At 42.3% G+C, this 17,916-nt stretch overlaps 1 protein-coding gene across 1 annotated transcript in view; it reads right to left on the bottom strand.

The window, feature by feature from the left end:
* Window positions 1-17,916, bottom strand: part of LOC137425796 (transcription factor 7-like 2) — a gene marked incomplete at its 5' end in the record, with an annotated part of 109,202 nt that overhangs the window by 32,531 nt on the left and 58,755 nt on the right. Inside the window, 2 exons of the mRNA XM_078775180.1 lie at window positions 6,430-6,508; window positions 11,206-11,320. Coding sequence (XP_078631306.1) covers window positions 6,430-6,508; window positions 11,206-11,320 — 194 coding nt within the window. The remainder of the gene's footprint in view (window positions 1-6,429; window positions 6,509-11,205; window positions 11,321-17,916) is intronic.

The raw sequence follows: 17,916 nt of genomic DNA, 5'->3' as shown, positions 1-17,916 counted from the left end.
ACAATGACATTCTAGAGTCTAGACGATTGTGTGCTTCCAACTTTGTGGCAACAGTTTGGGGTAGGCCCTTTCCTGTTTCAGTATGACAATGCCCCCGTGCACAAAGTGAAGTCCATACAGAAATGGTTTGTCGAGATGGGTGTGGAAGAACTTGACTGGCCTGCACAGAGCCCTGACCTCAACCCCATCAAACACCTTTGGGATGAATTTGAACACCGACTGCGATCCATGCATAATCGCCCAACATCAGTGCCCGACCTCACAAATGCTCTTGTGGCTGAATGGAAGCAAATCCCCGCAGCATTGTTCCAACATCTAGTGGAAAGCCTTCCCGGAAGAGTGGAGTTTGTTATAGCAGCAAAGGGGGGACCAACTCCATATTAATGCCCATTATTTTGGAATGAGATGTTTGACGAGCACATACGGGTGTGATGTTCGGGTGTCCACATACTTTTGGCCATGTAGTGTAGATAAAATATGTTCTTCAATCTTGGAAAATGTCACTGCCTCACCCTGTTGCTACAGAAGGATTGTCCAACTAACCCACCTATCTATTTCAATGGTCAGCCACTAAGAGGTTTAGCCTCTTTAACGTTTAGGGCTTTAGGCCTCCCCATGAGTTATGACTTATCCTGTGCCAACCACAAAGCAAAGCGGGCCTTCAAATCCAGCCACAGACTAGGCATTCTCTATCAATCCAAGTCCTTCCTTCGAAAATCAGAGCTCTTCACTGTCTACAAGGCCTTTGTTTGTAGCTCAATGGAGTACTGCTCTCTCCCATGGGGTGGTTCCCCAGCATCACATCTATCCTTCCTGAATTCGGTAGAAACGAAAGTTTTCAACATTGTTGGGATCTTTCACAATGACGCCGAAGCACACAGTGTTCTTCTCACATCGCATGCAGGTCAATGGTCTCTTTTTTCGACCACCTCTTCTCTGATATTGCTCCCTTTGTTCTCTCAGGTGTCCGACACTCCCCCAGCAACCCCAGAATGCATGGGGCTTTCTAATAACCCCCTCCTGGTGAAACTTCCAAAATTAACCCATTTGATTCTCACTTCTCCCGTCTATTGAACTGCATTGAGGCAGTTCTTTAACACTCTTCCCTCGAGGCCTTCAAGCAGGCAACCTCATGCCATCCTCCATCCTGACCTCTGGAGTGTTAACGTCGAAAAGTTAACGGACGACACGACGACGACGACGACAGACGACGGACACCGGAGGGTTCAGTATGTGATTAACTCAACTGGCCGGTAGTCCAGTTGAGTTAAAAAGAGAAAATTCCTTCCTTCGTAGCTCACTTCCTAGATGTTTAGTAGAGATGGGGTAATTCTGCAGATGTCCACTTGCTTGCTGGGTTTTCCCATCGTTTAAGCTGCCATTGAGACCTGCTTGACCTGGTCATCGAAATTTATGTACTGCTAGGCCTCTCTGGGTAACGACGTTTGGCTCTTCAGCCATTGGGGGAGGAGGTGGAATTTTCCTGTTTTAGCTTTTGATATAGTGGGTGAGGAGGTAATTTGGTGACTGACGGCAGCTTCTGTTAAGCTGCTTACATGACAGGGATGGACACCAGCGAGAGCTGGAAGGTAGTATGTGGAAGTGGGCCTGAAGCAGCTGCTGATGACCGTCAAAGACAAGTTCAAGTGTACATCCACCTTTTGGGGTTATGTTGGGCCATGCAGCAAAGCAAGGGTGGAGATACGGAGGCTTGTGAAATACAGTATGTACCCCACTTGCAGTCACAAAATCTACAAATGAGGTTTACTCTTTCAGCAGTTGTACTCACCACATATTAGGCATGTTGCTTACATGTCAGCACCAGATCGAGCTACATACCGAGTTTGGTAGGCATCTCACAAAATGAGAGGAGAGGTGCCATTCAATTTTTACTTCAATGTGTGCCCTGTCTATTCTGTTCTGCAGGCGTCAACGGCGTCAATTGCAATCAGGACAATAATGAAGGGGCCTTTAAAAAAAATAGGTTTTGGGTTTTGCAGGTTTAAGAAAATGCTAAATTTGAAGCTGTGTCATGGATTCCTTCTTTCAATTCTAGGCGTTACTCCCTGGAAGGTTTGACAGTTATTAGTACCTCTAGTTAACCTTGCCAGAGGATAGGGTATTGCAAAAGGCATTGTATCAGTGGCATAGCCGCATTCTCAGCCAATGATACGACGCCGTAGCCTTGTGAGGCGTACGGACGAAGACTATGCCAGGTATGCAGTACAAAATTGCAAGCCATCTCCACAATTGACTTGTAATACCGTCTCCCACCACTCGATACGCATGTGTTACTCGATACACATGTAATCCTTACTATAATTCACGGACACTGGTGTGAGTGTGTTACTGTGTGTGTGTGTGTGTGTGTGTGTGTGTGTGTGTGTGTGTGTGTGTGTGTGTGTGTGTGTGTGTGTGTGTGTGTGTGTGTGTGTGTGTATGTGCGTGCGTGCGTGCGCGCGCGTGTGCAACATGCTACTCCTACAGTTGTGGGCTGATTACATCAATACTTGCTACATAGGATCAGCATGACCCAAATTAGTGCATAGGGTGTTTCAATCTTTGCCAGTGGTCTGGGGGGGGGGGGGGGGGTAGGGGGGTTAGAGGGAGGGGGCAGGTTCTGCAAATTCTATATGTAAATGTGTATCATGTAGCACCACCTCCAGGTGGGAGAGGGTATTACAAGTCCCCACACTTTACAGTATGTACGGTATTCCTGTCCCCACGTTCATCCAGGGCAGTAGGTATGTTTTTGCTTCATGCACATAACCCGGGTTATTTGTTTTATCTTTCGGGAGTAATTGAGGGAGCTGTCAGTAGCCTATACACCACCCAAATAATTATGCATCAGAAGAACATGTTGCATGCTTGGAATAAGATCGCCCATAGTGCAGGTACTCTGCCAGTATACAGAATTTGCCTCTGCCTCCTATGGTGAAGAGTATTTAATGCCCATGACCTGACTTTAGATACCCCAAGCAGTATGCAAAATTCGGTGGAGATTGGCGAAGCGGCTTTTGATATTGCTAGAAACACCTGCTCTTTCCAGGCTCCAACAGTGGCCTGGAAGGTGGGAGTGGAGAGGGTGGATGGTGAGGGAGGTGGGAAAAAACATTTTTATGCTGTAGCGTCAGTACACCACCTGCATTGTGTCACATGCATGTACAGTTTAAAAAATCACATCTCCCACCCTTGTGGTGGGGGGAAGGGGAGGAGTGGGGGGAAGGGTTGGGGAAATTATCTTATTGCATCAGAAGTTGTGTGAGTGCCTGGCCTGGGTACCCCCAGCACTTGTGAAAAATTTGAGGCTTCTAGGTCATGAAATACTCAAGCAAGGTCTCCGTCTCTAGGTCTAGGTTCAGCCATGAAAGAATAATGTACAAACACACATACAAACACGCAAACTCCTGAAATATTTACAAAATAGTAGGATTCAATATATGCATTGTTATCCACGACCACAAAGTATGATATGATTTCCCATTTATAGCACAATTCCCTTACAAAGATCTCCAATGATTTCTCGTGAGTTTCCTCTCCAGTTATCATAAAATCCCATGAGAAATCTATCAGACTTTTTTGTAAGGGAGACAATCGGGAAATCTTCTTACAGCTACATGGAAGAAGTTGCTCAGCCATATGTTATGTTCAAAAACAGGATATAGTCAGGTTCACTATGTTTTTTCGTTCAAAATTTTGGTAGATTAGCAAAACTATACATTTTTGGAATATTCAGAGTATGAGGAATCCAAAAATTAATGTTTACATTTGCATAGACACCTTTGCGAAAATGACACTCAGGACAGTGATGAAGATCTGTAAAAGCATATTCCTGAACGGTGTAGACCGAGTAGATCCTGTGTATAGGACTTATAGTTCAATCTGATACTACCTATAACTTCCTATAACAACCTATAACTTCAAAGGACTTGCAATATCATGTATTATGTAATACAGTTATATCACAAATATAAAGACAATGGTTTTCAATTACCTTTGTTTGTTGCTTTTCTATAATCCTGAGCACTATTTTGAGGCCTTTATTGGATTCCTTGACCCAGAAAACATAGGATTAGCATATTTAATTAAGTCTCTAGGTTGACTAGAAGCCGAGATCGCGCAAAATATGTATTTTATGGCGGCCATTTTCAAAATCCAAAATGGCGGCCATGCAGGTGTCTGTGCAAATGTAAACATTAATTTTTGGCTTCCTCATGCTCTGAATGTTCCAAAAATGTACAGGTTTGCTAATCTACCAAAATTTTGAACGAAATTATATTTGTTAACATAGTGAACCTGACTAATAAATCCACTTGTTCTTTATCCTTAACTTAATCATTCAATTCATCATTGATGTTGTCGAGGAAGCAGATGATAGCCTCAGTGTTCCGGTATCAAATGGAACATGATGCCATATTAGACTTGATGGCCTATTAGGTTAGACCAATAAAGCAGTCTGCTTTTAATTCAAATTAAATTGCACACTTGCTGATGAAAAGAGGGGATTAATATGACAAAAGGATCACTAAACCCCTCCCAAAAAAATTCTCAGCTGAATAGAGAGAGTTATGCTAACCACCATGCGTAGGTGGGTGAAGCCATGTTTCGGATGTGAGCCCTTCTTCAAATCAAGGGGGGCTCTCAACATTTGATTGAGAAAAAAAAGCATCCTTGTCCTTCCGCTGAATCAGACCATCTCTGGTCCTTCCTTAGAAAGACTATAGTTTTTAGTTGTGAGATAAGTAGACATATACTTTCTCATGGAAGGCAAAATATGATTATTATTTGTACAACTTACAAATGCAAATCCACTTATACCAGAAACAAAAATAAACAAAAAGCATCTGAAAATGCAAAGCCCATCCAAGTAAATGTGTAGAGGTCTGAAAAGTTGTAAAGGTCAAATGGTCTGAACGTCTAAAGGTGGAAAGGTCAAAAGGTCTGAAAAGGTATAAATGGCTCTAAAGTGTCGAAAGGGTCTTAAATGGTCGAAGGGGACTAAAGGGTGTAATTTAAGGTCTAAAGGGTCGCAATTGTCTGAAAGGGTATAAAGGGTCCTAAAATGTAGGATGTAAAATGTACGAATGTAAAAAGGGTCTAAATGTCAAAGAGGTCGACAGGGTATTATAAGGTCTGAAAGATGTGGAGGCCTAAAGGTCTAAAGGGCCTTTGGCTTATGTAGACCTTTTGGCCTATATTGACCTCAAGAATAATTGGAGGTTTAATTGGGTGACCTGATATGCAAATCTGTTCAAATTTCAAGTCAATCAGATGAAAATTGAGGATTTTAGAAATTGCACCTACCTTGTTGACCCTTGGCCTTTGTTGACCTTTTGGCCGATATTGTCTCAATAATAATTTGTGGTTAAAGTTGCAGACCTGATTTGCAAATCCTCTTCAAATTTCAAGTCAATCGGATAAAAAGTGATGATTTTAGAAATTCGGCAAAGTTGTTGACCTTTTGACCTTAAAATCAATAGGCTTCTTGCTTATGAGCAACTCTACCATTTTGTGCAGGTCAGTTAAAAATTGTGACCTGTTGGTGATTGGCATACAGACAAACAGACAAACAAATGGAATAACGCACATGACCAACCAATATACTTGAAAAATCTTCAATTTTCGCAAGTAACAAACAGACCCTAATGCTAGGTTAGGGCAGGAATTTGGAATTTGACCATGGTACCATCTTTAATGTCCATCAGAGAGACGGCACACACATTGATGAACCACCCTGCCTGTGAATCACCAGGGTGACAGTTAGACAGCTTAAGGGAGGGATTCAAACCCAGGCTAGACAACTTAGGGGAGAGTGTGCGCACCTCTATGCCATCCTGTCAGCCCACCTGGCATAGTAAAAGTGCTTTAATGACCCCTGCTAAAGGGAGGGGGCATTATGCTCCCATAAAGATCAGGTGTTTCTAATAGTTAAAAACATCGAGTAATCCAGATCCAATAAATAAAGATCAAGGTAAATTGTGTAAAACTAGTCAAATATGTATATAAAAAATTTAGCTGTGCTGAGATTCTCATAATATTTCCTTCAGATGTCATGCATGGGAGACATGGGAGATTTTCTTTCGATATTATTTTACACAAATATGCGTTTCTGCCGAACAAATTTTAGACGAGTTTCTTCCTATTGCAGCACAAAGTCTAATGCTGTAATTGTTCTCAATAATGGTGTTAATGGGTTAATGAAACATGGTTTAATTTATGAATAAACATAACTATAAGATGTGCAGTCGAGGTTAGTAGGATGAAAATATTTATGTTTCTAGGCTTCCTTTGTTGGTAATGATTAAAAGAGGAGATATGATGTAAGTACTCATAAATTGCTCTTCAGGTTTCAACAAATATGTTGAGTTGCTTATAGAACAGTGGATTATCAGGTAAAGTAAAAGTTAAGGAAGTTAAAAGAATGTTTACCAGCCAAGGGGGTGAGGCAGCTGCCCTGGGGTGAGAGGGTAATAGGTTGGTAGGTCAGGAGCGTGAGGGGGACGAAGACCTTGGGAACAGATGAGGACATAGTGTTAGTATTTATCACATTGCAATGTTTAGATATCAAGCACGTGAATGATGCTGAAAATTAATATAGTTTTGACCAATGTTAACTTGCAGCGGAATCATCTTGCCTTTAGTTTTACGACAAGTGAATATTCTTTAGATTTGGTTTATCGGAGGTTTTCCGGTATGGGGTTTTTCCGATTGCGGTACAATAAACACTTAACTCGGAATCCGAACTTCTCGGATGTCTTTTCTTCCACGCTAAGTTGGTGACCACAACGTGATAAAAATGGACGGACGAGGAGTTGCAAGCGCACAACCAGTCACAGGGATTGAGAACATTGAACAGCCAGCCGAGTCCTTCTTGGATGGTCAACCAGCTTCATTGGTGGCAGCGGTTTCAATAAAGCCGCCGCCATTCTGGCCTAATGATCCGCAACTGTGGTTTGCGGAAGTTGAAGCCCAATTAAACACCAGAAACATTACTACCGAGTTGACGCACTTCAAATTCATTGGTGGCTCCTTGTCACCAGAGTATGCGATGGAGGTGAGAAATATTTTACGACAACCTCCAACGATCACCCCATACATGTCTTTGAAGACCATGCTCATTAAGCGCACGACTGCCTCTGAGCACCGCCACTTTCAAGAACTTCTTACAACCGAGGATTTGGGAGATTGAAGACCCACAATAACTACTGCGTCATATGCAGCAGCTTCTTGATGACCACCACGCCACATTCGACCAGTTGCTCGTCTGAGTTGTTCTTGCAACGCTTACAACCACACATCCACATGATACTTTCAGCAAACGTAGAGCTGGCACTACTTACCACTGCGGATCTGGTTGATCACAGTTACATCTCATGGACACCATTACACCGACCATGGCTAATGCGACACTGCCACCACAGCATGTCACACAACTACAATCTGAAATAGCGGATCACAAAAAGCTAGTCCTGGAGCTCCATTGCGCCAGTCATGTCCATCTTCGTGTAACCCTCTAGGGGCAGAAAGAGACGCTGTACCTCACGCTCCCCTTCGCCTTCACCTTCCTTCTGTAAACACTTCAGATTGGTGTTGGTACCACATGACCTTTGGTGCTAATGCTCATCAGTGTAGAGCACCGTGCTCGATGGGCCGCAGGAAAGCAACGAGGCCCACAAATAATGGCGACTAATCTACCTGGGCCATACATCAGTTGTCATCTTGTCCTCGTGGATTTTACTAGTGGACTTCAATTTTGTGTGGATCCAGGCGCACCGGTGAGTATTGTGCCGCCATCTGCCACTGAACAGAAAAATTGACAGAAATATTCATTACGTTCTGCTAACAACAGTGGTATCTCTACTTTTGGAGAACATCTCCTCCAGTTTGATTTGGGTTTACGTCGGTCATTCCCATAGGTGTTTACTATTACCGACATCAGATAATCTATCCTCTGTGCACATTTTTGACATCATTTCAATCTCGTCGTCACGTCAAACATCGCCGTCGATTGGATGCCTCGTCACTGCTTTAGTGTTTTCGGTAAAGCATCCACCATTTTGTAACTGAATATCACGTGTCTTCTATCCACACCCACATGCCCTTTTCTGAAAGTACTTATGACTTCCCATCCATAACTCGCCCATCGGCCCAAATCCAGCCCATCAAACACCAGATTACGCATCACATCAAGACCACAGGACACCCTGTTTTCACGTGTGCTCATCAACTAGCAACCCTGAAATTATGTATCGCCAGCCAGGAGTTTGACTATATGTTACAACATGGGATCATCAGACCATCGTCCAGCAGTTGGACTTCCACTACACATGGCATCCAAAAAGACACCTGGGGATTGGCGCCCTTGTGGAAATTGTCGGTCCTAAAACAACACGACTCTTCCAGACCGTTACCCCATTCCACATGTTCAGGATTTTACCGCTACACTCCATGGTGCTACAATCTTATCCATGGTCAACCTCATTCGTGCATAACATCAGATTCCCGTGGATGAAGATGACATCTCGAAGAAAGCAGTCACCACAACGTTTGGCCTGTATGAATTCCTTCGGATGCCATTCGGCTGTGCATTGCCGCAAAAACCTTTCAACATTTTATCAATCAGGTACTCCGCTGATGACACTTCTTCTATGTGTATATAAATGATATTTAAATCTAAAGCACAACCACAAAAACATCAGGAACACCTCTGTCTCATCTTCACTGATTGCAGGACTTCGGCATCGTCATCAATTCCACAAAGTGCATGTTCAGCATTCCGGAGTTGAATTTCCTCAGGCACTGAGTTTACGACTCAGGCATCCATCCATTCGATGAGAAAGTGCAGATTAATCGTGGAGAAAGTGCAGATTAATCGTGGAGAAAGTGCAGATTAATCGTGGAGAAAGTGCAGATTAATCGTGGAGAAAGTGCAGATTAATCGTGGAGAAAGTGCAGATTAGTCATGGAGAAAGTGCAGATTAATCGTGGAGAAAGTGCAGATTAATCGTGGAGAAAGTGCAGATTAATCGTGGAGAACGTGCAGATTAATCGTGGAGAACGTGCAGATTAATCGTGGAGAAAGTGCAGATTAGTCGTGGAGAAAGTGCAGATTAATCATGGAGAAAGTGCAGATCAATCGTGGAGAAAGTGCAGATTAATCGTGGAGAAAGTGCAGATTAATCGTGGAGAAAGTGCAGATTAATCGTGGAGAAAGTGCAGATTAATCGTGGAGAAAGTGCAGATTAATCGTGAAGAAAGTGCAGATTAATCGTGGAGAAAGTGCAGATTAAACGCAAATTGAGTGAGTTTTTGGGCCTCGTCTACTTTTACCATCAATATATTCCACATGCAGCCACAACACTGTGACCGCTGAATGGGTTCCTTGTAACTCGTAAGCACCCCAAAATGTCCTAATGGTCGCAGCCAACCTTGTTAGCTTCCCACACTATCAAACACCCACTGGCCAATGCCTTACTCCTGATTCATCAAAAGCCAGAGGCACAAACAAGCTTGATGGTAGACACGTCTGAGGTGGCAGAGCGTGCAGCCCTTCACCTCGTTCATCGACATCCACTGCCTTTCTTCTCTAAAATGCTGAAACCAACAGAGCGCAAGTATAGCACTTTTGATCAGGAATTACCCGCTGTATACCTTGCCATCAAGTACTTCTGCCAATTCTTAGAAGCCAGACAATTATCTGTGCTGACCGACCACAAACGTTTAACTTTCACTCTATGCACCCATTCAGATTCTTACTCTCCTCGCCCACTTAGCCAAGTCAGTTATATCTCACAATTCACCACAGACATCTGGCACATCAAAGGAATCGCCAACTCGGCGGCCTAAGCTTCTCTCACACATTGAGGTATTGGCGTTGTCTTCTACCAACACATGAGCGTATGAATAAACGGGAGGGCACAGAGCTCCATCATCTACAGTCTGCAACTGGTTCGCTTACATTTTGTGATGTACCACTCCCAGGGACAAACACTGCCCTCATGTCACGCCTTTTCATTTCTGCTGCATTCCATCGAACAGTCTTCGACACTTTTCACTCGCTCATGCACCGGGTGTTCAAGCAACTCAGGAACTCATCACCATGTGTTACGTCTGATCACGCATCAATACTGACGTGCGCCGTTGGGCTAAGCAATGTCTTCAATGTAAAAGCTCAAAGATCCAACATCATACCACTTGGTAGCTTTTCAACACTAGATATGCGTTTCGACAGGGTCCATGTGGATCTTGTCGCTCCCCTACCACCTTCAAAAGGACACTGCTATTTACTGACTTGCTTTGACTGCTTCACCCATTGGCCAGAAGCTACACCGATAGCTGACATCACTACACCTACCATCATCTACACCTGGATCACACATTTTGGCGTTCCATCAACTATCATTATGGATAAAGGTAGCCAGTTTGAATCGGCTCTATTTCATGAACTAACTCAACTCCTGGGTACAGACCATGTGCGAACCACCACTTACCATCCAGCAGCGAATGGTATGGTGGAGTGTTTCCACTGCCAACTGAAGTCTTCCCTGAAAGCACATTACAACTTTGTGCACTGGATGGACGTCGTATCTATGGTCCTGCTTGGTACATGAGCTGCTCTAAAAGACGACTTTGGTGAACGGTGCTTTCTTTGTCTCCCAGGAGAATTCTTCTCAGCATCCAATAACACCTTGTCCAACACCACCAACTATGCCATCCAACTTTGTTTGGCCATGCAGGGCCTCCAGATGACACAGAAATGTATGCTTTCACCATGCCCAGTTTGTGTTCCCCAGGAGTTTTCTACATGCACTCACGTATGCGTACGCCGTGACACTGTCCGGAAACTTGCAGCAACCGTATGACGGACCACTCGGAAGGGGAATAGTGTCGCCGCATCATTTGCCTTTGGTTTGATTAATAAGGGAATATGCTTTAGCTTCGTTTATTGGAGGTTTTCAGGTACAGCGTTTCCGGACAGGGGTCTTTGAGAGCTAGTACAGTTGTGGTAGAATAAAGACTCGACTCGGAGTCTCGATGATCTCGAGATCTCGACGAAAGACCAATGTCTCGGATGTCTTTTCTTACATGCAGCTGGTAATTGATTGTGTCTTATAAAATCGTTTAAGCATAGTTTGTGTGTCATAATTATCATAGATGTGAGATACAGTATACACACGAGAGGTATTAGGTGTATACAGTACAGACCCGCCTTGGCTTCGACGTCAGCAAGGTGGGCATGGCCGGGAGGTGGGAACTCGGCACCATAGCCAAGCAATGGAGTAAGGTGACCAGCTGCTTGGACTACCGGCACCTTGTTAGACTGCATACGACAAAATGGATGTGTGGTGAGAAATGGATAGAAACCTGTTTTTCAAATAACTAATCTGGGACATGAAAATATGAGCATTCAAAATTCTTGTTACTCTATTTTGACCTAATTACTTAGCAAGAGACAATGCTTTTTGTATAAAGTTTAAATTTAACCATAAGATGAAGGAAATTTAACCATCCTCACCACATACAAGGCTTTCATCTGCAGCTCAATGGAATACTGTTCTCCCCTCTGGGCCGGTGCTCCTGCCTCACACCTAGCTCAGCTTCACGCTATTGAAACCAAAGCTTTCAGAATCTTTGGAATCTCCCACGATGAAGCTAACTCCGAAGGCCTTTCACTTGCTCACCGCAGGCAGGTTGGTGGTCTTTCTGTCTTCTACCGAATCCTCTCCGGCCTTGCTCCCCCAGCGCTCTCTGGGCTCTGTCCCCCAAATATTCCGACAGGTCGCACAAGATCTGCCTGCAACCCTCTTATGGTTAAACTGCCAAAATCAAGACTCTCTGCTCACCTTCACTCCTTCATTCCTCTTTTCTCCCACCTCTGGAACAAACTCCCTCACTCTCTTCAATCCCACTCCACCCTCCAGGTCTTTAAAACAGCTTGTTCACCACCATCTCTTATCTTCCCCCATCCAAAACCTTGATCTTTTCTACCCCCGCTAATTTCACCCCAGATGCACTTTTTTAAAATACCAACTTCTTTCCTGGAAGTCCTTGCAGTGTCCTTGTGTTTTATACTTCTCCCACTCCCCCCCCCCCCTTCCCACGCCTCCTCCCCCCAAGCCCTCTCCCTCCCACAGATCTCCCGATGGCCCTGCTCTCAAATGTTGTGTTTGTGTGCTTCCCCTTCTCTCCCCATCTTGTCTACCGCTCTACCGCCCATCTTGTCTACCGTGCCCCTTATTATATACTTTGTGTGTCTGTTTGATTTTTTTCTGTGTGATAAATGTTAGCTCTTTCACGAGCCTCGACCCTGTATACAAAAAAATAAATAAATAAATAAAGGAACATGCGACATCTGTTTGGAAGTTTGTCTACATGACATATTTTGTAGTTATGGTTTTAACAGGGTATAAAGATGAAATTATCAACTCCCTGAGTCTCTTTGATCCTACTCTTCCTTCCATTTATAAGATGGCAACCCATCACTTCATATTGTTCTCAATATTCTTCCCATCTCCCCCGACCCCCAAATATCTCCCCCCAAATACGTTGGTCGTATTTGTGTCAATGTATCTTATCCACCCGCTACCTTCGGCCTTTTTAGTGTGTTAGCCTTCTACCCTTTGCTGTCCAGCTCTTTCATGATCCACAACTCGTTATTTAAGAGCAAAATGGATGTGCCCAACTACCAGCCTACGTATGATGATCAAGCATTTGGCCTTTTTGCTCCTGCATCATGACAAGAGTTGCTGATCATTCCCAAAAACTCCAGTGTAAAGAAACCACAAGTGGGAACCTGGACCGTTGGCTAATCTCACAGAGAAGCATAATGCCGCACACAAACAAAACTTCCACCAAATCATCTTTACTTTCTTCTGTATTGAAAACAAGGCTCAACATAACACAATATGTGAGGCAAAATATCGTAAAGATTAAAACTAAAAAATAACTGACATGACTACTACTTATTCAATGGTCCCAATTATTCCCACCTTCATGTGGGGTCAACTGTGGAAAGTTTTTGGCCCAAGTGTTTTTCTAATTGGTTGACTTTTGATAGAAGATGGCAGGAATTTGTAATTTGTTCAGGCTACCAGTGATAACTAGAATACTCTTCGCGAAAACCCTGTGGGATATTTTACATCTACCAGCTAATATTCCAGGACATAGGCGACCCAGCTCGGTGTCCATCCAAGGGATGATGCAATTTGTGATGTAACGCTCCGCATGTGATGCACCAATCCGGAAGCTTATAGTCAAGCCAATAATCGGATTCAGACTACACAGCTCAAAAGTGTGCTTCCTCTATGCCATCCTGTCGGAAATATTGCTGCCGTGAAATTACTGAAAAGCAAGCGATGACCTTGATCTCACCAAATTCTCTACCAGACGCATGGGAGCTCAGCAGGGTAGGTATCAACGGTGATTCAGTTGGTGATCTGCTTTGCAAATGAGTGTTATCGGCTCGACGTTGGTAAAAGAAAACACAAACACGGTGTTTAGGCTTTGTAAATGATGTAGTCACCCCGAGTCATAAATGGCTACGCTCAAAATGCAACCGAAACAACTGCAATACAGGTGTTCCAGAGACAAAGGAGTAATGAAGTGAAATGTTTCTGGGTTAAATATGTCCCCTCCATGTTTCAAACCAGGTTCTGATCTCATCTAGATTTTCAGTTGCAACTAAATGATTTGTTACTGCATGAAAAACAAAATGAAACAAAGTAGAATCATTTACAAAATGGAACAGCAAATAATTCTCTGGAAATTCTCACAGCCCATCATTGTATAAAAAAACCCAGAACTTCCGATAATTCTACACTGTGGGGCCACAACTCCCAGGGAAAATGTGGAGAGAAAGGGGTGGGCGGGGTTAAATTTATGGAGGTAGTCAACCGATCGTCTTGCAGTTGGTCTTGATGACAAAAGCTTGGAAAGTATTCAAGATCTACCGTATCTCTGACTTGAGATTCAAAGCATCCATGTATTGCAAAAGGCACATGCTTGTCATGCACTGAATCGAATCCAAATTGGTGATCAATTTGTCAGATCAATCTTTTGGGACCAGGAGTACATCATGAATTTTTTTTAAATTATAGATTCCTCAAGCTTGTAGATGGGCGAGAGAGACTTGCAGTTACTTACGCTTGTCACTTTAGAGGCATCAGAAGTCAGTTTGGAGACCCATATGAGGAAAGTAGCCAATGCTGTCAAATTTACACGGAGAGGCGAAACAGAAGAGTTACAAAATTTGCATTGTGTCGTTTGAAGATTTCAGAGCCGACGCTCTTCGGTTTTGTGATTTAAGAATGATTTCACCTACTGAGATGCTTTCCGACCTTCCTGGTAGTGAAGACTCGTATAATCATCAAAAGATCAGTATGACGACACAAATAAAAATGGAGCGGGATTGAAAATACAATTATTTTTGAACATGAAGAGTGTTTGGATATTCAATGTTATGTTATGCCATATCCCACATGAAGCATCATACTTTGTAGAATGAAGATACATTGGAATGAGTCTTCAAGGAACACTACCAGACAAGGGAGGCAAATTTAGAGATGAGAAAACTTCCATTTTATATGAGCCTGGTGATAGGATGCAGGATTGTGGTAGTTTATCTCGGGAAAGATTCACTTTTACTTTGTATCTTGCCAATGGATCCCAATTTACCATGACTAATGTTCATCATCTTTGCTGAAAAGACAATTTATTTTACAATTTCTCTTCACACTAGTGAATAACAGAACATGCATCCACAGGTAATAAGAAACAAACTGCTGCTGGAAGACACAATCAGGTGGATGAGAGCTTGTCTCAGGATGTGTCTAGTTGTAGTGATGCATACTTGTTTGAAAAAGTTGAACAAGACAAAATTAATCAATTTCCTTGACCAATGAGCCCAGTAGATGTGTGACCTTCCAGAAGGTATTGAAGCACATGACTCGTTACTTACTCAACATATAAATGAAATCATTACCAAAAGGAAGAGAGTTGGGGTCTCAAATTAATCCATGTTTTGGAGGGATGAGTAGATCACATATGAAGTCATTTTTGGTGAAGATAACAGACTACATAAAGGAATAGGGCAACTATGGGGATTTTTATGAGCTCAGGGTGCCTTTCAAAAGGCCACGTTGCCGAGACAGCTGTGGCAGGCTGGACTTAATCCCTGCGCACCTGCTGGTCGGACCTGATATGGATTGGGATTGGGTCGCGTAGCGCTAGAGAAGCAAATGTTCAATGAGATGTAAATGTATAACTTATGGGCTTGTGCATTGTATAAAATAACCATATGCACACATGATCCATTACAATGGTAGTTTTGCATTGGATGCACCAGCATTGGTGAGCAAAATGTAAGCCTTGGAAAGGAACTTGTAAAAATATTAATTCCAGCATAATATTCTTAAAAATAAATGGGCGATCATGTAAATTATATATTTTGCTATTTCGTTCAACGTGGATGTTAACTGAATTTCTCTGCATTGCTGGAAATGAACAGTTATTTTAGCACAATTTCATCAATTATTTTACAACAACGAACCGTGACAATTTCAACCTTATGACTGAATAATAACTCGCATTATAATTTTTGTACTTCTATATTAGGCCACGGAATTACTGATCAACATGCTACAGTGCATGCAGTTTGGATTTTTTATGATGGAAATTGCTATTATTTTGGATGAAAGATTTTCTGCACCAATTCAATGAAAGATTTGCATCGAGGTCTACAACTTCATATCGTCTAGACAAGCCGCAAAATCGTACGCGTAAGTCAATGTACACCGACGCGATAACATATTCTTCGGTTTGCCGTTTCGCATCCTCCATAGCATCGTCATTTTCTACTGCAGAGGTCGATTTATTAATGCAGCATCAGTATTGTGGACAAAAAATCCTTTACATGATAAAATTGGCCAGTTTTGTGTTAGCTTATCAAAATATCAGTCTGCTTAGGTTAATATATAATCATCGGGTCAAATCCTGCAGCGAGATCATGATTAAAGCGGCTGTCATTACTATCAGAGTTTAACGATTTTTTGGTATTAAAATACACATTACCTTAATGCACTGCATTTCAAGGCTGAGTAGAACCACATAAAAATGTTTCTTTTTGTTCATTTCCATCAAGTTGTGCAAACGGAAATCCAAATAAGAGAGTATCATTAATTGTTCAAGATGTAATTTCACCAACCAATCAGAAATCACTACATAAATTTACCAGAAATCATAACTTTTGCCAACTGGTAGGGGTAATAAGTGGACTAAATCGTCCTGTTCGACAGCTGATCAGTGAGTCTGTGCCCTAACGTAGATATGAATAGAAGAATCAAATGAGCATGTTTGTTTAGTTGAAAGGAAAAAAAATTGTTGTAGAATGTCACAGTAAAAATATTGATTTCTAAATTTAAGGGAATAGAATGAAGAAATATATGTTTCGTTAATTGGCTTTATAATGTCACGCTGACTGATTATGTTTTGTGTCGTTGTACCACATACCGATCCCTGACTCAAAGCGTCATCACATTTTGATCCACCAGGAAAGCTTCTGCATGCAGTCGGGGTAACAATTATTTGTCGTAAATTCTTTGTTCCATCGTTCTCAGGATGTCTGAAATTTCTTTTCCATAAAAATTGGAAATATTCATCGATATTTCTCAACATTTAGATTTTTGTTGGTATTGTTATTTATTTAATGTTGTCCGACTTTTCTTGATCACAGGATATTTATTATGATGATTATTGTTTCGTATTTATCCTACTTATATATATATATTAAGTAATTCGGTATTTTATTCACCTTCATGTTGGTTCTTTCTTGAAAACATTTTTTTGATTTGTTTTACGGTACCTTAGAATTACAAAAGGCCTGAAATAATCTTTTTTCACATTATACTTCATCTCGTCTATTTCCTCCAAGTTATTACCTATGCCATCTAAGGCGGACGGAGGTTATGTATTCACCCGTGTTTGTCTGTATGTTTGTCTATTTGTGAGCATGATACCTCAAAACGTTATGGACGGATTCGAGCGGAATTTGGTGGACAGGTTGGGTGTGTGACAAGGCCGAATTGGTTATATTTGGGTGAAGATCCGAATCCTGATGCGGATACGAGAATTTTAAAGTGATTCTTTTCCACTGAGTGATGGGGCCAAAACTGATATATAGCACGGTATCTCAAAAAGTTGTGGACAGTTGTGGACGGATTCGGACAAAACTTGGTGGATGAGTTGGGTAGGTGAAAAGAACAAGCTGATTCGATTTTGTTTAAGGTCCCGGCTTGGGCTTGGGATCCTAGGGATCCCGGCTTGGGATCCTAGGATCCTGGGTTCGAATCCCGGTCGATTGCTGAATTAACGCCAGGGGGGTTGACTCAGCCTGTCATCCTTCCGAGGTCGGCAAATTGAGTACCAGCTTGCTGGGATGAATGATCACGGTGTGTACCTCGACCTAGAATAGGTACACCGTATCCCTGCGCATCCGCAGAGCGTGACCAAGGGTTGGCGTCAGGAAGGGCATCCGGCCATAAAAAAAAAACATTGCCTCAAACAGGGAACCATGATTGTCATGGGGCCCGCAAGGCTAACCCCTGCTCTAGCGGGGAAAATGGCCTTAAAACGATCATTCATTCATTCATTCATTCTGGATCCAGATCCAGCCTATCAGTGCAATAAAAAATGTAAACTGTTCAGCCTGGCGGAGGTATGCTCTCTATCACATTCATTGTTTTTCGCACACACAGTATAATTAAATAATCTGTTTACATGTCTTGCCTTGTTAATAATAAGTAGTTGTGGCATTTTTATATTAATCTTCTCTTTAATATAAAGGTTTTCTTAAATAAGCCAGTGGACTACAAAATATGGTGCAGTTAAAAATGTAAAAAAATGCAATTTTTGGAAAGGATG

Source organism: Myxine glutinosa, chromosome 4, assembly GCF_964187855.1.
Source record: "Myxine glutinosa chromosome 4, kmMyxGlut1.1, whole genome shotgun sequence".
In the NCBI taxonomy this organism is placed as follows: Eukaryota; Metazoa; Chordata; class Myxini; order Myxiniformes; family Myxinidae; genus Myxine; species Myxine glutinosa.
The sequence above is the reverse complement of the archived record's forward strand: the minus strand, read 5'-3'. Positions and strand labels throughout refer to the sequence as shown.